The sequence below is a fragment of the Chenopodium album genome, chromosome 27, assembly GCF_948465745.1.
Source record: "Chenopodium album chromosome 27, dcCheAlbu1.1, whole genome shotgun sequence".
NCBI lineage: Eukaryota > Viridiplantae > Streptophyta > Magnoliopsida > Caryophyllales > Amaranthaceae > Chenopodium > Chenopodium album.
In genome coordinates, this window is record NC_137860.1 from 22,203,719 (window position 1) to 22,228,215 (window position 24,497).

Genomic DNA, 24,497 nt, shown 5'->3' on the forward strand with positions numbered 1-24,497 from the left:
CTTATAATAATACAACCACTGAATCTCGATCATTGTTATACCAAAAAGTAAAATTATGCTCCTTAGTATTAATAATAGATAATAATTGATTATTAAAAGGCATAACAACTATAATAGAATAGATCAATTGTTTTACCAAAAAGTGAGATTATGCAAAAAATAATTATTTACAAATTAAGTTATAACTAATGAAATAGTTAATGTTTGCTTGAAATTCCTAATACTTCCTCCGTTTCTTTTTAGTTGTTACACTTTCCTATTTTGGGAATTGTTAATTAGTTACAACACTTTCTATTTTTAAAATTTCTTTCTCTCTATCTTTCTCCTACCACTCCATTTTATTTTTCTCTATATCTCTCCTTTTAAATAATTGTCTAGGAACCGTGAAAATAGAAATAATAAGCAAGCCTACAATATCTTTTAGTTATTATTAATTATTAGGATTTTCGCCTATGGGTTTTTACCTTTCACTTGAAAGGATTTTTCCTACTTTTAGGCTTTAAGAGTTTTAGCCATAAAGATATTTATTAATTTAATTTATTTATGTTAGGATAGATTTAGTAGTGGGTTAAAATACGATTAGTAGATATATAAGGATTAGGATTCTTTATATTTTATCTTATTTTAGGATATAATTATTAGTTTCCTATCTTATCTTTGTACAATTTGTCAGCCTATAAATATGGGTGTATATCAATAATAGTTTAAAAATGAGAGAGTTTTATTTTTGGAATTAATCCTTTGAGGTTTGCCTGTTTGATTTTTAATAAAAAACATCACTTGTTGCGACTCGTGATCTTCTTCTAGTTGCGACTAGGAAAAGACCCTTTATTCCTGCGAGAATTAGAGTACTACCCTTTTAATTTTCGTGTAATTTCTTTAGTTCTTATTAAAATTTGAAGACCCAATGTTATTATAGCTTGCGAGCCTTGTGAGAGTCTTGAGAGATCCACATCAGATTAAAATAAAATAAATTTAGGATACAAATAATAGTTATCGGTTACTAATAAATATATCATTTTTTCAAAAAAAAGATTTTAAAATGCAAAATAAGTAAAAGTTTTAAAATAATTTAATAATGAAACTTGTAATTTTCAAAACATTGTTTACTTATTGTAAGAATTTTTTTTTTTGAAAATTAAGAGTAAAATGCAAATTAAGTAAAAGTTTTAAAACATATTAATAACTAAAATTGCGGGATATTCACCATGTTACCATCTTGATACTTTATATTTGTATAGCTTGCTAGCCTTGTGAGAGTCTTGAGAGATCAACATCAGGTTAAAATAAAATAAATTTAGGATACAAATAATAGTTATCGGTTACTAATAAATATATCATTTTTTCAAAAAAAAAAATTAAAATGCAAAATAAGTAAAAGTTTAAAACATTGTTTACTTATTGTAAGAATTTTTTTGAAACTTAAGAGTAAAATGCAAAATAAGTAAAAGTTTTAAAACATATTAATAACCAGAATTGTGGGATATTTACCATGTTAACATCTTGATACTTTATATATGTATAGTATACACGACCTTTATTTACAAACTATATTATAAGTTTTGAATACAATTTAGACAATTGTTGTTACTATAATATAGTTCTTGAATACTATTTAAGTGACAGTTGTAACTAAATAAATTACAAACATACAATCGTTACTACCCGTTTTTTATCTTCAAGTGACTACAAACGTTTCTTGGATTGGAAAGCTTGATGCTTGTATCTAAAAGTAAATATTAATTTCTTATTAATCCGTTACGAAGATAATTCAAGAAATTTAATGTGTTGCCATTGTGGGTAATTTAGTGTCCATCTTCTATTACTAATCAATAATCTAACTTGAAGAAAGTTAATATAGTTTGATGTTAAAATCTAGGAAAACTAAAGACCATTGGAAATAACGATATTTCCATTCACTTATTACTACACAATTCGATTGAAATGGGATGAAAATACAACAAAATTTGTCTTCAAACCAATTAATTAATCTAAAAATCAATAAAATGAAACTAATGTATGAATAATCCGAAGAAAAAAAAAAGGAAAAAACTCATTTTTTTTTTCTAGTTTAAGATTCATACAATTAAATGAATAAAAAAAAATAAGATAACAGATTTGAAACTACACTGATAAAGAACAAACAATTAAAAAAACTGTACAACGAAATATTGTACTAGTACATTCATATCAGTTTCTGAAAAAAAAGACATCAAAACCTTAAGTAAAAGATGAGGATTGAGGACTAAGGGCATGTTTTGATTTACTGAAGTGAGCTAGTTGAACTGAACTGCACTGAATATTTTATGAGAAGAGGATATTAGGAACTGAACTGAACTTAAGTTGAAGAGAACATATGCCCTAATTTCCTTCTCTCATAAATCTAATTCAGTTCAGTTCAGTGCAGTTCAGTTCAGCTCGGTTCATTTCAGTTCAGTTCCTAAATTCCTTCTCTCATAAAATATTCATTTCAGCTCAATTTAGTTCAGTTTAGTTCAGCTCCAATTAGTTCAGTTCAGCTCCAATCAGTTCAGTTCAGTAAATCGGAACATGCCCTAGTTTTTATAGAAAAATAATACTTCCTCCATTTTTTTTAGTTGACATCGTTTAACTTTTACATTATTCACACAACACGCTTTGACTCACATTTGTGGTTTATTGATACGATAAAACATACTCCCTCCGTTTTTAAATACTTGCTTCATTTCTCCATGCGCGGAATTTTAGGAGAAATTAGAGAAAGTATTAAAATATGGAGATAGTGGGGTTGGTAAAAGGTAAATTGAAGGAGAAAGAATATAAAAGTAATAAAATTGGGTCCACTAGTTGAGAAAAATGAATTAAATATTATAAAAGCTTTCCAAATAAGGAAATGAAGCAAGTATTTAAAAATAGCCGCAAAAGGAAATTGGAGCAAGTATTTAAAAACGGAGGGAGTATTCAAGTGGGATCTTGTTTGAATCGTTTCAATGTACTTTATTAATATCGACTTTTTATAATTTTACAATGTTGATAATTAGAGTATTAATCTTCATAAACATGCGTTGGCATGCGTGATAATAGAAAGGTGTGAACTAAAAAAAATAGAGGAAGTGTAAAAGAAGATGAAGAACTTTTAAAGGGAGAAAAATTGGACCACAAAAATTTCAGCCAAAAAAAGTGAGGAGAATTTTTCGGTAATTAGATGGATAAACAATGTTTGATTCTTGAAACATTATATAAAAAAATAAATTATAGAAAAAATCTGAAGAAAAAAAAAATTCATGAACAAGAACATGAAAAAAATTAAAATGGAGATAAGAGAGAAAAAACAGACCATAAAAAATTCCATTTAAAAAATTAGAGGAGAATTATTCATTAATTATACACATAAACAAAATTTGATTCATGAAACATACAGAGTAACATAAAAATTAAATCATAGAAAAATATGAAAATAAAATAATTTCATGAACATGAAGAACATTAGAAGACAGAGAAGGGAGAAAAATTAAACCCAAAAAAATTTAGCAAAAAAAATGAGAGGATGGAGAATGGGATGGTTGGGAATTTGGGTACATTAATTGTGCCTTGAAAATAAAAATAAGATTTGAAATTATATTTGAAATCATATTTGAAATTTGACTGAAATGTGTTAAAATAGTTTTTTTTTGGGCCCCATACAAAACACATAACAAGCTGCTACATCATTGGTTTATATTTGGCTCAGTTAAACCAAGTTTATGTTAGCCTTTGCCTCGATAAAGTATTAACCCCATTATCTTACTTTTACAATTTTTTTAATACACCAACAACCCCCGTACCTTTTATTTTATTTAAGTCAATTAAGTTGTCTAAAACTATGTGCCGGTAAAAGTGTAACACTTATTAAAAACACAGAGGGAGTAGTACAAAGTCAAAGCGCTGCAAATAACTAAAATATACTTATAATGTACTTCAATTCGTATAATAAAGATACAACTAAAACAGAGAAAGTACTCCGTGATTTATTACAATCTGCTTGCAAAGTACTCGTACTTTATTACAATATGCTTGCAAAGTACCCGTGCCAGTACTAAATCCTCTCAAAATAAGATTAAAAGTAAAAAATGAGTAATCAAGCTTATATAAGCTTATAACTTGAATAAAAAATTGCATACACCTTTATTGTTGTCTAGTAAACTCAAAAATAATTTTACATTACATTGGAGTAATCTTGGGTAACATAACGTATAAAAATCTGCTCAATACACGTAGAAATACAAATGAAAAAACAAAACACATGCTTATTTATACATATTACAAACTCTTGCAAGGAGGGAGTGGAGCATCACAAAGACCAATATTTCCCGAAAATGAGGAAGAAGGAAAAATTGATTTGTGGGGTGGAATTCTTCCACTAAGTTGGTTATTAGAAAGATCAAGAACTTCAAGTCTTTCTATATTCAATACCTTTGATGGTATACTTCCACTCAACTTATTATGGTCAAGTTTCAAAGTAAATAATCTAGAGAGATTACTTATAGAATTTGGAATAGGTCCAATGAGTTTATTATTATCAAGTTTAATTGTAACCAATTGGCTAAGTTGACCTATTGAATCGGGTATTTTCCCTCCAATTTGATTATATGACAATTCTATGGATGCAAGGTTTTTCATTTTCCCAATATTAGTTGGTATCTCACCAGATATAGAATTTCGGGTCAGGTCAAGATTGGTGAGTGACGCTATGTTTACGATGGAGGATGGTATTGGGCCTGTGATATTGTTTTCAGATAAAGAAATCTCGAATATAGAAACAAGGCCGTCAATCGAAGAAGGAATAGGCCCATTTAATTTGTTATTATTGAGATGTAAGTTTATTAATTTGGAGAGTTTACCTATAGAAGAAGGTAATGATTGAGTGAGTCTGTTGTTGTCAAGGTCTAAATACATTAATTTGGAGAGTTGGCCTATGGAATCAGGTATGTTTCCTGAAATACGGTTGTACGACATGTACACGTATATGAGATTCTTAAGTTTGCCAATATTACTTGGAATCGAACCAGAAAATGAATTGTTTCGAAGAGAGAGTGTTTCGAGTGATAATAGATTTTCAATGGTTGAGGGTATTGTACCGGTGAAATCATTTTGGTCTAGATTTAATGATTCGAGTGAGTTCATTGATTGGAAAAGATTAGAGGGTATGGTGCCGGAAAGCCTATTTAAACCAAGGTCAAGTGTTTTTAAACGATGGAGGTTAGCAAATGATGTTGGTATTGGACCAGTGAGAATGTTGGAAGCTAAAGAAAGGTAGGTTAACTGTGATAATTGGCCTAGTTGAGGTGGGATTTGACCTCTTAACCCAGCGGGATTATCAAGGTAATTTTCTTGAAAATGATTAAGATTAAGGACTTGAAGATAGGTAAGATTACCTAGGAAAGGGGATATTGTACCTTTTACGAAGATGGAGATATCAAAATCCATTGGATTTGTAGGACGAAATGGATGTATCTCAATAACCCTTCCAGTGGCATTGTCACACTTGACAAAATTCCAAGACGTACAACAATCGGTCTTTGCGTTCCATGTAAGAAGCTGGCCACTACTATCGTACTCGATCCTTCGCTTGAATTGAAGTAGAGCTTCCTTATCTATGGGGTTGCATGATTCTACCAAAGTAGAGCTAAAAATGATAGTATTAACCAAGATTATGAGGAAAAAGAGGGTAAGATGGTGATTTTTAAAAGTTTCCATATTTGGAGATATGTGAGTTGTGAGTAAAGTTGCTGAGGATAAGGGAAATATATGATTGTGGATCTCTATATATAGAGTTTGTTGAGACTTCTTTATCTTGATTAAAGCACCTTGTTTTTCTTTCGAAGTATGATCTTGCAATTGTGGGAGTTGACATATTTGACTACAATTATTGCTTTACTTTAATAGTTTATTCCAAGTTGTTGAAGTCTAGATACTGTAGACGTCTAGATTGAATATGTCATATTTATATTAAATTGATTTTAATATTCTTGAAAGAAAATTATCCTAACTTCTTATTTACCTTTTTATTTAAAAGAAAAAAAAAAGTTAATTTTAATAATCTAATCTCATGCATGTTGTCTAAAAATAATCTAATGTTTTGATTATGCTGTTATAAATAATTCAATCTTTTTTTATATATAGGACCAAAAACTCTTAATCTGATTCTACTGTCCCTGTATTTTGTACAAAGTACATTATCATATGAACAAAATTTTGTTGTTGTATCATTGTATCATTTGTATGTAATGATTTGGAGGAGATTATTTGCTTAACCTTCAATTTTTATTCAAATAAATAAGTAGTAATAATTAAATTAATAAATACTCCCTCTATTACATTTGCGAATGCCAAAATTTAACTAATAAAGTCTTTAATTATCAATAAGTATAAGTAAATTTGATATGAGGAAACTATGCACAGAGAATATTCTACCAAAGTTAAATTTATGTATAAAGCATGAACATTGGTTGAAATGATGTCGGTGAATTTTGCAAAAGTCAATAAGTTTTTGCTCCTAAATGTTCCACTCGATAATTTTGTAAGATCTTGTAAATATTCGATTCGTCTTAGTTATTTATTTTCACCTATTCATAACTAAATATATTAATTAATATTATTATATACTCCGTACTATTCTACGTACTAGTAAGTGATAATAATGCGTCCAATTTCTACTAACATTTATTATCATCTAATTTTATAATCTATCCAATCCTTTTTGTTGTTCAATATAATGTGTCCAATTTCTACTAACATTTATTATCATCTAATTGTATACTCTATTCAATCGTTTTTATTGTTCTTATTTTGACAATCTTTATCTTAAAATATAATTTAAAATGAGAAGAACAAAATCAACAAGGTAATTAATTTTTGTTTATTCGATGTAGAGTGGGATTAAAGAATTTTGTCACATCAATTTTCCTAACCATTTTTACTAATTTGTATAATCTTGTTCCCCTCCTCCTCAAAGGTGATGGTCAAGGTGACATTAATTACCTTTGGATCATTAAGAAAATTAAGTTGCTAGGGGCTTCCTTTCAACACTGCAACATTCATATGGCGGATAGAAAGCGGGTTCACTGACTCACCAGATTGCAGTTGAAGCAACACAACTTTTAATTTGATTTTCTATTAATATTTATGTAATTTGTTTAAACCTTTGGCAAATAAAATTTTTTTAAAAAAAATTCATAGCCAATAACATATACAAGTACGAAATAATAATTTAAAACTTTTTCAAAGTCAACCAAATTCATCTCATCACTACTACTTCCTCTGTCCTTTTATTAGAGTCTCATTTCTCTTTATTATGTGATAATAAATATTAGAGATGAGGCTCTAATAAAAGGACGGAGAGAGTACAACCAAACTACTTTAATGTACAAACTTTTTTTTATTACTAGGGCAGCTAACGCGCGCGATGCGCACGTTATAGCTAGCCATATCTTGAAGGTTTTTTTGGTTTGGCTTTTAAATTACAAAATTAGTTAAATTAACATAAGAGAAATTTTTCCTAAAAAAAAAACAAAAAGGGAAAATATTAATCAACTATATGTAGGTGGTATAAATATTCAAGACAACTAACATTTATGAAAGCATAAAAGTACATAAATATTTTAGAGGGTATAGTTGTCTAAACACTATTCAACACTATTCATTAAAATAGCATCTACATATTAATGAGGGTATGTATGTAAATACACATTTTGAAGGGTATAATCGGCATTACACTATTCATAAGAGTATGTTTCTACTTTTTATAAGGTAGGGAAGTCTTAAAACTTAATATGACTTATGCCACGTCTTTCCATATTAGCAAATACTTACCTCCATGTTTTTTAGTTGACACTTATTTCATTTTAGAAAGTTTATTTTTAGTTGACACATTTTCTTTTTTGGCAAGTTTTATACCTTGTATTTCCTAATATATGTCACTTGTTTTATCAATTTCTCTCCTCTTCTTAATAATTGTCTAAATTAAACGCGTCAATTAAGGGTATGTTCACATTTACCAAACTGAGATGAATTGAACTGAGCTAAATTGAACTGATTGAAACTGAATTGAACTAATTGGAGCTCAACTGAACTGAACTGAGCTGAATTAAATACTTAATGAGAGAAGGAAATTAGGAGCTAAACTAAACGGAACTGAACTGATTGGAGCTTAATTAACTGAACTGAACTGAAATTAAATAAATGTGAACAAGCCCTAAATTAAAAAATGGAAGAAATATAAATCTAAAGGTCAAGGGTTAATCAACTTGATGATGCACGTCCGTACAATGCGTTAAATTGGTCAGATAAGGCAACTAGAGTGTTGCCAGCAAGAGACGTGGAGTTGTGACTTGTGAGTCGTGAGTGGTGACGTTAGCAACCCATGTGATTATCCTTTTCCTACGGAGTATAACAAATTCTAGCAATCCATGTGATTATTAATTATATTATTGGAATCTCTCAACAAATTATTTTGCTAGAAATTGATTTTATGTCTCTTCCCAAACAGTATTTAATCGCCAACAAATAAGCAGCGTAATTGACTAATCTAATCTAGTATATCAATACGCCGGTTTCAGAAACTTCGTGCTTGAGACGGATAATATTAAGCTTTACCACCATTTGAAGAAAGGAGTCACGCCAAAGAATGCTTTTGGCAAAGTGGTGAAAGACATTCTTCATCTCTCTATTGATTGTCTTTCGATCTCTTTCTCTTTTGTTAAGAGGAAGGAAAATTTTGTTGCTCATAGCTTAGCTTCTTTAAGTAATTCTTTTAGTGAGTTTCGTGTTTGGTTAGAGGAGTACCCCCAGAAATTCATGGGGTGGTTTGTAATGACATTGATCTTTTGATTTAATAAATGCTAAGCTTGGAGTTGTGTCAAAAAAAAAAAAAAAAAAAAAAAAAAAAAAAAAAAAAGTAATCCCCATAGTTATCCCCTAAGTTCACGTGTCATCACCATATAAAAAATTTTCCCGCCAAAATATTTTGTTACTTTATTTTTTATTTTTATTTTTATTTTTTTTATTTTTGTTATTGATATAAGTTTGTTACTAAATCTAAAGGAGAAGTTTTTGCCTTAAATTTAGGGAGTGATATCAAACAATAATAATTTAAATAAAATTAAAAATATAGTGGTATTGAATGAAATGTTAGGTAAAATTATAAAATACGAGTACTATAAGGATATCATCAAAAAGTTTTTTTTTTTGGTTATCAACCAGAATAACATGAAAAATTAGTACTTTTTTCCCTACCTTATAAAAAGTAGAAACTTACTCTTATGAATAGTGTAATGCCAATTATACCCCTTTAAAATGTGCATTTACATATATACCCTCATTAATATGTACAATTTTTTTTAATGAATAGTGTTTGGACAATTATACCCTAATTACGTACTTATTTGCTTTCATGCATTAATGTTAGTTGTCTTGGATATTTATACTCATAAACATAGTTGTGTACATATTTTTTTGTCACTAATTTTGCCAATAAATAAATTTGTGATTTTAAGACCAAGCCGAAAGAGTAACTAGATATGACTAGCTATGCGCGCTCATCGCTCGCGTTAGCTGCCCTAGTATTAAGAAAAGAGTAGCTTTCATATTACGAATACTAAAATCTAATTAATTCTTCCGTCTCAGAATGAGATTAATCTTATGGTATTTCACAATGTTTATTGTACATTTTTATACAACGTTTTTTTTTTTTTTTTGTACTTCTAATGATTCGTTTTGTACAGTTTCTAATAAACAAATACTCCCTCCGTGTTTTTTTAAGTGACACACTTTCCTTAAACGGCCGTGTTTTTTTAAGTGACACACTTCCTCTTTTAGAAATTCCTTACATTTTAATAATATATCTTCACCCCACTATATTTTACTTTATCATTTCTCACTCCTTTCATGGTCCCCACTTCCTCTCACATTCTTTTACTTTATTATTTCTCACTCCTTCGACCTACCCTACTAAAATCTTATTTTATTAAAGTCAATAAAATCTCTTAAAACTACGTGCCGGTCAAACTGTGTCACTTAAAAAAAACACGGAGGGAGTAGTAAAATATTATTGTAAAATAGTGCATAGCACGGGTTTTGAACTAGTCATATAACTAATACTACCTCCGTAAATAGTTTTTGCAACAAAGGGGTCTACGCGGACTCCTAGACAAAAGTTTTTAAGTATGATTATTAAAAAAAAAAAGGATATATGCTTAAGGCCTTAAGTATTAATCCTACTACTACTACCAAAAAAAAAAAAAAAAAAAAAAAAATTAAACACAGTTACCCAAAAACCCAGAACCACCTAACCCAAAACCACCAACTACCAGAACCACCAAAGAAATCGAAACCCAGAACCCAAAACCACCACCGGAATCCAACCACGAACCCAGAATAACCACCGACGAACCCCTTAAACTCTTCGACGATCCATCAAAGCTACCCCCACCGAAACCTTTTAACGACCCACCAAAAACCATCCCTGACTGCTTCCCTTTGATGAACCACCAAAACCACCCCCCACAAACCACCAAAATCAACGAAGAACCACCGAAACCCTTTGACTACCACCAAAACCAACCCCACGAACTCAGTGAACCCACCCGCAAACCCAACCACGAAAATCACCCCTACGAACCACAAACCCAGATCCCAAACCCGCAAAACCAAGATCATTTTTCCAGATCTTAATTGAGTGTGTTTCTTCTCCAATTCATGAAAAGTGGTTGATGGAGGACAGAGAAAGTTAATGTTGAAGAGGATAAAGATGGAGATATTAGATTATGGAGAGGAAGAAGATGATGAAGGAGGAAAGAGAAAGATAATGGGGAAGATGATGAAGAGACGAATATGAATTGATGATTATTGAAAGATAAAATAAGCTTAATTAGATTAGATTAGTTTTTAATCAATTATTTTTTAAGTATGTAATTGATGTTATAAAGTTTTAAGTAAGGTTGTTTTTGTAATTTCATCTAAAAAAGATTTCTGAAAATGGAAAGATTTGGGAATGTTGCAAATAATAGTTAGCACCCTTTTTAGTAAATTTTGCAAATAACCGTTAACGGAGGTAGTATATAAAGCTATAATCAGGTCACGAGACAATGACACTTGGCGTTTTAATTTTTTGCCAAGTGTCGTGCGATGTTGGATAAATCTAGATAGGCTATGATCATGAAGTTGGTTTAGAATTCTATTTGCAATCAAATTTGGATAGAATTTTAAGATAAAATTGTTAAATTAGAGTTTTATTTTCGATAAAATACCAATATTTAATATGTACAATTGAATTATAATTTTATTCAAAAAAAATATACTTCTCCGTTTCTTTATAGTTGCAACACACACTTTATTACAATGTTTAAGAAAAGTGGACCTCATATGTTATAGTACACTTAAAATGGGGTTAAAAGATTGTTAGGAGTTTAATCAAGTGAGCCATGTGCTTTGATTAAAGGTAATAATACAATTTTCACCATAGAAACCTTCCTTTTATGGTGTGTTGCAACTATTGTGACATTTTCATTTTAGAGAAGTTTTAAAGCTATAAAAAAACGGAGGAAGTATTAGATTTCAACTCTCAATAATAATCATATAAATTTAGTTTTTGTTTAGGGTAAAAATACCCCAAGTACGTGGCCCAATCTCATAGTGACACGTGGCCCAATAAGAAGGCGACACGTGCCCCTATGAGAGGGTGACACGTGTCCTCCTGACAGGGTGACACATGTCAGCTACCTTTAAATACACAATACAACATCAGAAAAGAGAAAAAGGCCTTGATTACATCAGGCCCAAATCCCGAGAAAACCTTGAATGCCGTAAAACGGCGCCCCCCATGACACGTGGCGACCCCTGATTGCACAGCCAATCACGTCACGAAATTCTAGGGTATAAACCCTAGAAGGGCACATGTTCCCACCCCTATAAATACCTCAATCATTTATGATGGGAGGGGTGGATTGTGACATAACATAAAAATAGAGCATTAAATAGCTCCAACTTCTCTCTACTTTCTCTCTCTAGCTTTTCCGATTTCCGATCTCTAACTTGATCGTCGGAGGTGAATATTCCGATAAACGAAATATTCGTTGTTTTGCAGGTGTCCACGTCTCATTGCCAGGAGAACGCGACCAGTATCCAAGGAGTTCACAAAAAACCCCGAAACATTTGGCGCCGTCTGTGGGGATACTCGTCCGTTATGGCAATAGATGATCAGACACCTAATACTGGTCCTCGCCCAGGCGAGGACGGATATGTAGAAGACATACGTACTACCATACATTCAAGCAATCCTTTGACTGCCTCATTTCAAGAGGCCGAACAACCTCCTGTTACCCCAGCTACCCTAATGGCCGAGCTGACTAAGCTCCGCAAAGAGTTGGCCTCCAACCAATCTTTCTCTCAATACACCAACACGGTCGTCTCCAGCAGAAGTCAAGCCGCTCATACCATTACTCCCAGACCAATTCAGCCATCACAATATCAGCCCCCTCAAGTACTCAATGGGTTGATACAACCAACTCCCCAAGTCTTTGGGCAATATGGGTTGTATGGCCAGGTGTTCGGTCAGGCTCCCTACTTGGCTGGAACGTCCGCGCAGCCTCAGCCCATCGATTGGCAGATGCGTTTGTTGAATTTGGGATATAAACCGCCTCCGTTTTCGCAAGAGATACTAACGTCCTCTCAACCAGCAAAAGTGAAGAGTGTATTAGTGGGTGCCTATGATGGTACGGGCAACCCAGAGGAACATATTACCTCGTACAGGAATTTGATGTACTTGCAAAGTGTAGATGATGCTACATGGTGCAGATGCTTCCCGGCCACTCTTAAGGGGGTGGCCCAGGATTGGTTTAACAGCCTTCCGGCCGGATGCATAAATTGCTTTACTACCCTCAGTTTGTTGTTTGTGGGAAATTTCTCATACAACATCCCACCAAGAAAGACAAGTCTCAACTTGGCAACAATTGTCCAAGGAAAGAATGAAGGACTACGCTCGTACGTCCAAAGATTTAACCAAGAAAAAGCCTAAATTCATAATCTTCCGGATGAAATGGCATACTCAGAATTTCTCCGGGGATTAAGGCATAATGGTTTTAAGTTTGATTTGGTAAGGAAAAAGATTCGGTCATACGGAGGTGTATTGCGGGAAGCCGAAGCCTATATTGAGGCCGCGGACTTTTGTTCGCTCACCAAATCAGAACAGCCGGCCAAGGGGGCTGAGAAGAAGCAATCTTCTCAGCAAGACTCGGCCGGCCGAAAGAGAGAAGGAGGCAAAAGAAAAGAAATCTGGGTAGCCGATGACAAGCAACCCAAGTCAAAGAAAAGCAAGACGTACGAGCCTCAGTATGAGTTCAACAAGGATGGCTACTCCATTTTGATGGAGATAAAAGACAAGTTTGAGTTTGAGAAGCCTCAGCCTTTGAGAGGCTCGGCCCAGTACAGAAACAAGAACAAGTATTGTCATTACCACAAGGATGTAGGTCATGACACGAACGATTGTATCAATCTGAAGAGGCTGTTGGATAAGTTGGCTGACAAGGGTCTGCTGAAACCCTATGTGACCAAGTCCAAGTTCACCTACAAACGGACAGACAACACGTCCGAGAAAAAGCAACAAAGTGATAAGAAAAGTGACAAGGAAGATGATGGGAATAACACTGATTCAGGTTTTGTGGTCGTGATATCAGGAGGCTTTGCTTCAGGCGGCCCTACCATGAAAGGAATCAAGCAGGACGCTCAAAATTTGTCAAATGTGATGCAAACGGACGCCGTTAAGGCCGAGCCATTTCCTGAAGTGATCATAAGTGAGGCTGACCGTGGAGAGGTCAGGGCTTTGCACAATGATCCCATGGTCTTTGTCATGAAGATAGCAAATTTGAAGGTGGGACGAATATTGATTGATACGGGCAGTTCGGCCGACATCATCACCCTGTCCGCCCTAAAGAATTTAAGATTCCCAGAAGATGCTCTCCAGGACATCACCCACCCCTTGGTAGGATTTGGGGGGAATATCATTCATCCTGTCGGACGGATCGATCTTCCGATCCGTTTCGGGCAAAAGGGAGAGGGAAGAGACATGGTCGTCTGCTTCCTTGTTGTCAAAGAGTTGACCGGGTACAACGTCATCCTTGACCGCCCCACTCTGAATGCAGCCAAGGCGGTCATAGTGCCCCACTTAATGTTGTTGAAGTTTGAAAGGTCGGACGGAAAAATTGGAACAATTCAAGGAAGTCAGAAAATGGCTAAGGAATGTAATCAGCTGGCTGTGAAGCCAACAGCGCGCGGCCCAAAATTGTCCGAGCCAAAGGAAGAAGGAACCTCACTCCTAGCATACCAGGTCGGCCAGAAGCGTAAGGCGACCAGGGCAGAAGAAGCCTAGCAATTAATGACTGTCGGTCGGCCAGATGAGTTGAGGCCCCAGCCGGCCGGCAGCCACCAGGATAAAGTGCTTGACTCCAACCACCCAGAACGGACAGTTAGTGTTGGCACTATAGCTTTGGGATTGCTTGGGGATGAGTTAGTTCAGCTGCTAAGAGAATTCAAAGATGTGTTTGCATTTGAAGTTGGTGAAGTGCCAGGGATAAGTCCTGGCCTGGCCGTGCACAAGTTGGCCGTGAACCCTTTGATAAAGCCTGTCCGCCAGAAGAAGAGGAATCACGGAGAAGAGAGGAATCAGGCGGCCGCAACAGAGGTGAAAAAGCTGCTAGACGCCGGTTTCATTCGGCAATGCTTCTACCCAGATTGGGTGGCTAATGTAGTTCTTGTGAAAAAGCCGAATGGGACTTGGAGGATGTGCGTGGACTACACGGACGAACAAGGCGTGTCCTAAGGATAGCTTCCCCTTGCCTAAGATTGGCCGTTTGGTTGACTCTACGGCCGGACACGCCCTAATGAGCTTTATGGACGCATACTCCGGATTCCATCAAATTCCTTTGTGGGAAGAAGATCAAGAAAAGACAGCATTTGTGACCGAGCAGGGGCTGTACTGTTACAAAGTCATGCCATTCGGCCTCAAGAATGCCCCTGCCACATTTCAGAGGCTTGTTAACACAGTCTTTAGAGACCAGCTCGGCCGGAACATGGAGGCGTACATTGATGACATGATTGTCAAGTCAAAAGAGTCGGCCGACCATCTCAAGGATCTTCGAGAAACGTTCACCGAACTCAGGCGGCATAAGATGATGTTAAATCCAAAGAAGTGTGTATTTGGTGTTGAGTCCGGCAAGTTTCTCGGATTTTTGATTGATCAACATGGAATTGAGGCCAACCCTGAAAAAATTCAAGCCGTCCTTGACATGAAGTCTCCAAGAACAATTAAGGAGGTGCAAAGACTGACCGGCTGTTTAGTAGCCCTTGGAAGATTTTTGTCAAGGTCAGAGGATAAGTGCCGTTACTTTTTTCAAACCATTAAGAAGAAAGCCATGTTCGAGTGGACAGAGGAGGCCGAGGAAGCATTCGTACAGTTGAAAAGTCACTTGCATACATTGCCTCGTCTCGTCAGTCCGCTCAGGAATGAGAAGCTATATATCTATCTTGCCATCTCTGAACATTCCCTAAGTACCGTCCTCCTTGCTGAGAGGGACGACCATCAGGTCCCGGTGTATTTTATCAGCCATGTACTTCACAATGCTGAGCTTAAGTACCCCCATAAGATGATGTTAAATCCAAAGAAGTGTGTATTTGGTGTTGAGTCCGGCAAGTTTCTCGGATTTTTGATTGATCAACGTGGAATTGAGGCCAACCCTGAAAAAATTCAAGCCGCCCTTGACATGAAGTCTCCAAGAACAATTAAGGAGGTGCAAAGACTGACCGGCTGTTTAGCAGCCCTTGGAAGATTTTTGTCAAGGTCAGGGGATAAGTGCCGTTACTTTTTTCAAACCATTAAGAAGAAAGCCATGTTCGAGTGGACAGAGGAGGCCGAGGAAGCATTCGTACAGTTGAAAAGTCACTTGCATACATTGCCTCGCCTCGTCAGTCCGCTCAGGAATGAGAAGCTATATATCTATCTTGCCATCTCTGAACATTCCCTAAGTGCCGTCCTCCTTGCTGAGAGGGACGGCCATCAGGTCCCGGTGTATTTTATTAGCCATGTACTTCACAATGCTGAGCTTAAGTACCCCCCAATTGAAAAATTTGGCTTGGCCTTGTACATGGCATCAAAGAAGCTGCGGCCGTACTTTTTGGCACATTCAATTGTGGTCTACACAGACCAACCCTTGAAGAAGTCGTTCTCAACGTTAGAAGCAAGTGGCCGCATGCTCAAGTGGGCCTTGGAACTCAGGGGCTTTGACCTTGTGTTTGAACCAAGGAAGGCAATCAAGGGGCAAGCTTTTGCGGATTTCTTGGCTGAAATGACACAGCCTGATCTTCAGCCGGCCGGGGACCAAGTCTGGAAAGTGTTTGTGGATGGTAGTGCAACAGCGACCGGGTGTGGTGCTGGTATTATATGTGAGTCTCCTGAGGGAGACAAGTATGAGTACGCATTGAGATTTCAGTTCCAAGCGTCAAACAATGAAGCTGAGTACGAAGCATTGTTGGCTGGCCTAAGGATGTGTAAAGCGGCCGGGGCAACCAAAGTTGAAGTATGCTCGGACTCCCGGCTAATAGTCCACCAAGTCAATGGTGGCTTCGAAGCCAGGGAGCTGGCCATGATGAAGTACATGCAGCCAGTGAAGGATGAGGCCGAGTGCCTAGAACATTTCTCTCTCAGACAAGTTCCTCGTTCAGAAAATCATCAAGCGGACGCGCTCTCCAAATTGGCTTCCTCGGCATCATGTGATACTCCAAGATCAGTGTTTTGGGAAGTAAAGGAGAAAAGGAGTATTGATGCCGAGCCCGTTCAGATAATAGATAGAAGTTCAACCTGGATGGACGGAATTATTTCCTATCTGAGGGATGGAATACTTCCGGACGACCCAAAAGAGAGTTGGCTAATGAAGAGGAGGGCGGCCTGGTTCGAGATGAAGGATGGGGAGCTATTCAAAAAAGCCTTTGTGAAGCCTTACCTTAAATGTATAACTCCTGAAAGAGGGCATGATGTGTTGGACGACCTCCATCAGGGACATTGTGGCTCACATATTGGAGGACGAGCCTTAGCTGAAAAAGCGACACATTTGGGATATTACTGGCCGAGCTTGAATACGGACGCCATGCAAATGGTGAAAAAATGTGACAAGTGCCAGAGGTTTTCAACCCTTATTCATCGTCCAGCAAATAGTCTATCAGCCATCAGTAGTCCGCTTCCTTTTGCTAAATGGGGCATGGACATTTTGGGGCCGTATACTCCTGCATCCGGCCAGAGACGATATGTACTAGTGGCAGTAGACTACTTTACTAAATGGGTTGAAGCTGAGGCCGTCCGGGGCATCAAATGGACGGATGTGTAAGCCTTCATTTGGAAGAGCATAATCACTCGGTATGGGGTACCTCAGTCAATGGTGTTCGACAATGGACCTCAGTTTGAGACGCGCCAACTCAAGGAATGGTTGGGGGACCAAGGCATAATTCATTGTTTTGCCTCAGTCGGCCGACCAGAAGCCAATGGCCAAGTTGAGGCCTATAACAAGTTGATTTCAAATGGGATCAAGCGCAAGCTTGAAAAGGCAGGCGGCCTATGGGCAGATGAGTTGGTTAATGTGCTATGGTCCATACGGACAACAGCAAAGAGTTCAACAGGGAAGACTCCATTCTTTTTGGTCTATGGAGCTGAGGCTGTACTTCCAATTGAAATGTACGGGCCCACTTTGCGAGTAATGCTCTATGATGAATCAGCCAATTGGGAGGCCATGAAGACCGCTCTAGACTTTCTTCAAGAAGCTAGGGGCAATGCGGCGCTTAGGCATGAAATTTATCGCTTAAGGATGGCAAGGGCATATAACCGCCGAGTGTCTAAGCGGCCACTCAAAATGGGGGATCTAGTGTTGAGGAAAATGGAAGCTGTTGGCCGTGCCAATGAGGACGGCAAGTTGACCCCAAACTGGGAGGGGCCGTACCGAATCAGGGAAGAAGTCCGAGACGGCACATATCGCCTCGAAGCAATTGATGGCCGTCAGATCCCACGGACTTGGAACACTGACAATCTGAAGAAATATCATGTCTAAGTTTTTATTTCTCTAAGTACTTAGCCAAAAAGCTGTGTATACAGCTAGGTCTACTGACCAAGCCATGTAATCAAAGCCATACGGCCGCAACAATGTACTTTTGACAAAATTAAGAAAAGTCAAGCATTGTTAAACTATTTTGCTGTTCTACTTATATTTATTTGCATATTATGATTTGTGATTAAAGGCCGAGTGAAATGACTTACTAAGTTGCTTCTAATATAGCAACACGGCTTATCAGAGTCTTACTGAGTGGCCGAAGTAAAAAGGAAGCAAGATTGCTTCCAATGGAGCAATTCGGCCATAAAAAAAAAAAAAAAAAAAAAAAAAAAAAAAAAAAAAAACTAATTCAATTCAGAAAACAATGCGTCCGCACCAATTCAAGGCGGACGATTGAGGCAAGGTATTCTAAACTTGTTTAAAAAGCAAGTGTCCTTTACAAATAGGGCAAGGGCATACCTAGGCGTTTAGCCCGGCCGAGCCAGGAATCTCTAAGTTGAGATAATACTTGGGATTTCTAGAGTACGTCCGAGCGATAGATTCAACGAACTACTCGTACAAAGATAGCTGAATGGCCAATTAAATTGATTCGGTGCTTCACCTAGTCCAAGGGAAATCATTACTATGATTTGATTAACTTGCTAGTTGTCATACCCTTTAAGGCATAAAAGCTACCAAGTTAATCAAACCCCCTAGAGTATGGACTAGGCGAACACCGAATAAAGGGGCATACCCCTAGGATCGTACGAAAGAGCATAATATTGAGACGTACGAAAAGTATTCAAAAAAGACAACATTGCAAAAGTATGAAACATAATTAAAAGAACCGCTCAACGGGCGGACAAAATTTCCATTAAACTGACCGCGCAAAAGGCGGCCGAAATGTTTACAAAACCACTCAAATAGGCGGCCTCAAAATAAGAACAAAAAAAAAGAGTACAATATAAGCTAAGTAAAAAGAAAGCTGCATATAGAAAAAGAAGGAAAGCTTGAAAGCTGAGCAGACGGCTGCTGGAGGACTTGAGCTCTACTTAGCCGTATCATCTTTGGCAGGCTCCTCCGCGCTTTTGGCGTCCTTGACCGGGGCAGCCTTGTCGTCCTCCTCCTCCTCATCATCATCTCCTTCTCCCTCGTCCTCTCCGGACTCGGGATAAGTAACTACCAGCTCTAGAGGAGGCTGGCCGGCCTTCTTCGCCTCTTCTCTGAGGCAGACATAGTTCAGCCGCTTCTTAAAGCGTTCTTCATAGTTAGTGGCCTCACCATCATCCACCATCAGCTCGAAGGCATCGAAGAAGTATGCCTTAAGCTTGTCTTCGGCGTTCTGCTCAATGCGGACAATCTCTTCCGCGCTGGGTGGCCGAGGAGCTTTTAGCTGCTCAGCATAGTCCGCAACGGACTTCTTCAAGGTCTCAACCTCGACCTTCAGCGCGTCCGCTTCGTCCAAAGAAGACTTAAGGTTGGCTTGGGCCAACTTCAGCTCACTCTTCAAGGCCTCAGACGCCTCGAAGCCCAGCCTCCACTTTTCCTTCTCTAGGACGGCCTCGTCCCTTTCGACCCTCATGGCCTTCCTGGCCAAGGACTCTTGTTCGAGTGCCTTGCCCAATTTGACCAGGTCCTCTGTTTGCCGCGCCGCTTTGTCGGACAACGCGGTTATCTAGGTCTCGAAATGCACCCTTTGGACGGCGGCCGTCCCAGTCACAGCATCCTCGGCCTTTCTAATTTCTAGCCAAGCTTGCTTCAACCGCTCATTCTCTTTATCCTTCCAGTCAAGGAAGGCGTTTAAGCGGAGGAAAAGCTGCGGACAAAAGAAAGAAAATTAGTCAAATAACAAGAAAATACGCTAAGTGTTGGAAAGGAAAAAGTAATGAAACAGAAGCGTACCTCGGCACTACAGTTAAGCATGGGGCCGAGGAACCCCTCATTTATTCTCCGTAGCTTGTCTCGCTGCGCTTGGGGAACTGCGCGGACCATGGCCTCGCGCATTGCCTTTCTGTCCGCACCCGTAAGTGACTGGCCGGGCAGTCTCATCTGCAACTCCTCTGAGATATCTGCGGACGACCGTGCAAAAATTTCCCGAAGGAGGGGCGTTGCGAATAGGCAGGTCGGACGGTTCCCTAATAGAGATACCCGTCCTAGGTCTGTCCACTCTGCCCAGTTGGAGCGGAGGTTGAGAGGAAGAGGGGACAGACGAACCAGCAGCGTCCGCCCCAGATTGAATAGGATGGTCTTGACAGGCTACCAGCTCGGCCTCATCCATGACAGAGCTGGCAAATTGAGGGAACCTAAGTTCCGGGATTGGAGCGGACGAGGCGCCCTGAGCTCGTTGGCGCTCCTCGAACGAAGAAGTAACCTCCACGGCCAAATGATGGGAGCCAGTGGAGGCGGTTGTTGTTTGAGTGGTGGAGGTAGTCTCCACCTCCATTGTATTGGGGTTGTTCGGGTCATAAGGGACCCTAGGGTGAACCAGACTTCCGTCTGGGTTCCTGGCCGCATGAAGTTCACGCGTACGCATTGTCCTTGCCATTGCCTGTGGGGACAAAGAAGAATAAGTGGGGGTGAGTACGTACGCACTAGACATAGACTCACTCCAAGGAGGAGAAAACTCTTCTCCGTCCACTCTAGACTCCTCAGTCCCAGGCGAACGGCCGGCCTCATGAGGAGAGTCGGACGAAGCCGAGTATGGATCCAGAATTGAAATGAAAGAAAAAATACAAGTAAAGAAAAGAGAAAAAATGTAGACGGCCTACCTTTGTACGTTCTGAAAACTCTGAAGGTGTTCTTGGAGTTCTTGAAGATTGACCGGAAAACTCAAACTCACGGCGGCGCTCTTGAAGATTAAGGGAAAAATTACTTTCTCTCACTAGAACGCTCTGACTTCTCTCTAGAATTCACAATTGGGTAAAGTGTGAAAATGCGAATTCACTTCCCATATTTATAGAATGAACTTATGGGGGCAAAATGGTAAAACCACCTTTCCCGCCTAAACATTCAAACGGTAATTTTTTGAGAAATTACTCGAAGAAAGGGACAGAATGACGTTAGGGTTCTGTTAACTTATGAAGAAATCAGACGGACGATTGACGGCACGTCTAAGTGAGTTGAATCACAAATTCAAGAGATTTGCACCTTCAACACTTAGTCTCCAGAACTTAAAAATATCTAAGAGGAAAATGCGTCCGCCCGGTTCCCAGACGTTTAGTCCAAAGGGGAGAGTTCAGACGTACGCAGCATGATGAAAGAAACAGAGAGTATGCCTGAAAACAAGGAAGCCCAATCCATTTCAAACACAGTGGACGCTCTGGGTAGCTAGGAAACAAGCTCCTCCCAGAGTATCAGAACGTCCAGACCAAAATAGGAGGACGTCCAGTCCCACTGCTGTGGCCGCTCTGGGTGGCTGGGAGATAAGCTCCTCCCAGAGTACGAGAGCGTCCAGACTAAAAAGCAAGGATGTTCATTTTAAATGCTGTGGGCGCTCTGGGTAGTTAGGAGATAAGCTCCTCCCAGAGTATGAGGACGTCCAGTCCAAAATATGCGGACGTCCCGATGAGCTAGGAGATAAGCTCCTCCCAGAGTATGAAGACGTCCAGTCCAAAGTATGTGGACGTCCAAATGAACCAGGGGTTAAGCCTCTCTCAGAGTACGAGAACGTCCAGTACAAAGTATGGACGTCCAAATGAGCAAGAAGACAAGCTCACTCCAGACTACGAGGACGTTCAGAACAAAATATACGGACGTCCAGGTAGCAAAAAGAGCTTTGAGTCCAAAGTATATGGACGTCCAGGGCAGATGGGAGGTAAACCCAACCCAGAGTACATGGACGTCCAGAATGGAAGATCAGAGGAGGCGGCCAGTAAGTGTACAAGCCACCCCCTCTGAGGGGCAAATGTTTAGGGTAAAAATACCCCAAGTACGTGGCCCAATCTCATAGTGACACGTGGCCCAATAAGAAGGCTACACGTGGCCCTATGAGAGGGTGACACGTGTCCTCCTGACAGGGTGACACATGTCAGCTACCTTTAAATACACAATACAACATCAGAAAAGAGAAAAAGGCCTTGATTACATCAGGCTCAAATCCCGAGAAAACCTTGAATGCCGTAAAACGGCGCCCCCCATGACACGTGGCGACCCCTGATTGCACATCCAATCACGTCACGAAATTCTAGGGTATAAACCCTAGAATGGCACATGTTCCCACCCCTATAAATACCCCAATCATTTATGATGGGAGGGGTGGATTGTGACATAACATAAAAATAGAGCATTAAATAGCTCCAACTTCTCTCTACTTTCTCTCTCTAGCTTTTCCGATTTCCGATCTCTAACTTGATCGTCGGAGGCGAATATTCCGATAAACGGAATATTCGTTGTTTTGCAGGTGTCCACGTCTCGTTGCCAGGAGAACGCGACTATTATCCAAGGAGTTCACAAAAAACCCCGAAACAGTTTTTATATAGAATATTTTTTAGAGCGAATGGAGTAGTTCAAAATGTATAACATCTATTTATAATATATTCTAATCGATTTTTTTAGTATACTTCACAATTAGGCCTGTCAATTAGGTACGGTCACGAGTCATTTCGGATCGGGTCATTTCAGGTGACAAATCAAGATATGTTCAACCCTATCCCAAAGTTTTAGATTGAGTCAACCCAATGGGATTAGAACAATTTTTTATAGAATTTATTTTTGGCTAATTTTTTTTTAAAAAAAATTCATATATTTCATGCTTATTTTGTTTTTTTTATATGTATTTAATCAAACACTTTCACCAATATTATTATTAGTCATTACATGCCTACTATATAGTTTAAATAGTCATAAAAGCACATCAATTCCTAACTAATTTTGTATCAATGATATGTTTTAAAATTTTACATATAGATTAAAAATTCTTAGATTTCAATAAACAACCCGGGCATCGCACGAGCACAAAACTAATAACTAAGGGTCTGTTCACATTTACTGAAGTGAGCTGAACTGAACTGAACTGAACTGAACTGATTATTGGAGCTGAACTGAACTGAATAGAGCTGAAATGAATATTTTATGAGAGAAGGAAATTAGGAACTGAAATAAACTGAACTGAACTGATTGGAGCTTAACTGAACTGAACTGAAATGAACTGAACTGAACTAATTGGAGCTGAACTGAACTGAAATTAAGGTGAAGTGAAAATGCCCTAATATATAAAGCTAAACTTTTAGCCAGGTCACGAAACAACGACACTTGACATTCCAATTTTTCTCCAAGTGTCGCGCCACGTAGGAGACAAATTAGCTTGAATGCGACACCTATGATGTTAGATAAGCAAATTTAAGATAGAAATTTTAAGATAAGAAATTTATTTTAGAGTTTTATCTATGATAGGACTTCTAATACTGTATAAAATAGATTATAACTTTTAAAAATAGGAAAAATTGCCCAGAATAATCCCACCTTTCGCCCGTCCGCTAAAAATAATCCCACCTTTGGATTATTTTTAAATAATCCCACCTTTATACCCACTCCGCTATAAATGGTCCCAACCGGTTAAATAACTTGTTATAACAAGTTGCTTCCATGTGTCGATTTATGATTCGTTAAAAAAAAATAAAAATAAAATAAAATAAATTTAAAAATAAGTTAAAATTTTTTTTAAAGAAAAAAAATAAATAAATCAATAATTATATAAAAACACCACCAGCCCAAGCTTTCCCGCCGCCCCAGCACCGTGGCTCCGGCAGCTCAGACCCCAACACCAGTGCCGGCATTAGCGGCGCGCCTGAAACCCCTCCCCTGAACCAACTCCGTCCCTCACGAAACCAAGCGCGCAACCACCGTCGAACCCCCTCCCCAGCTCCCCTGGCCCTCCACACCCAACCCGGCCTGCCTGCCTCCCTCCCCGGCATCGACGCGCCAAGATCCCATCCCCAAACCTTGCTCCGGCGCGCGACTTACCCCCTCCCCCTCCCCTGAACCACCAACCCTCTCCTCACTCCTTCCCCGCGAAAGCCCATGCGAGCCACCACGATTTAACTCCCTTAAACACAGCTCCGGCGCGCCGACCTCCTCCATCCCCAGATCTGTCCGCGTCGATCTCCACCGTCCACCGTTTCCAGCCGCGTCGTCGAACTCCCCTGCCCCGATTTGCTTGGGATAATCGAGCTTTGGGTTGGGTTAAATGGCTAATGGGGTTAAAGGGTTGGTTAATGGGTAATTGGGGTTGGGTTGGGTTGGCTTGGTGGGATTCCGGTCACCGGTGCAGTGGTTTCAGCTTTCAGGTGTGGGTGGGATGGTGGTTTAAGGGTTTAGGTTGGCTGGTGGTGGTGGTTTTTTACTACTTTTTTATTTTTATTTTTTTGACTAATCAAGAAGCGACACGTGTTAATTCAACTTAAAAAAAAAAAATTACCT

The 24,497-nt window shown here is 38.5% G+C and overlaps 1 protein-coding gene across 1 annotated transcript; it reads right to left on the reverse strand.

Moving 5' to 3' along the window:
* Window positions 1-3,957: 3,957 nt before the first annotated feature.
* LOC145620571 (uncharacterized) lies at window positions 3,958-5,742 on the reverse strand. Its single transcript, XM_081675265.1, has one exon. It carries the CDS (start codon window positions 5,713-5,715, stop codon window positions 4,279-4,281), a length of 1,437 nt encoding a protein of 478 aa, XP_081531391.1. The 5' UTR covers window positions 5,716-5,742; the 3' UTR covers window positions 3,958-4,278.
* Between the last annotated feature and the right edge of the window lie 18,755 nt (window positions 5,743-24,497).

Coding starts and splice junctions, on each gene's coding strand:
- LOC145620571 (XM_081675265.1), bottom strand. CDS start 5,715: ATGGAAACTTTTAAAAATCACCATCTTACCCTCTTTTTCCTCATAATC.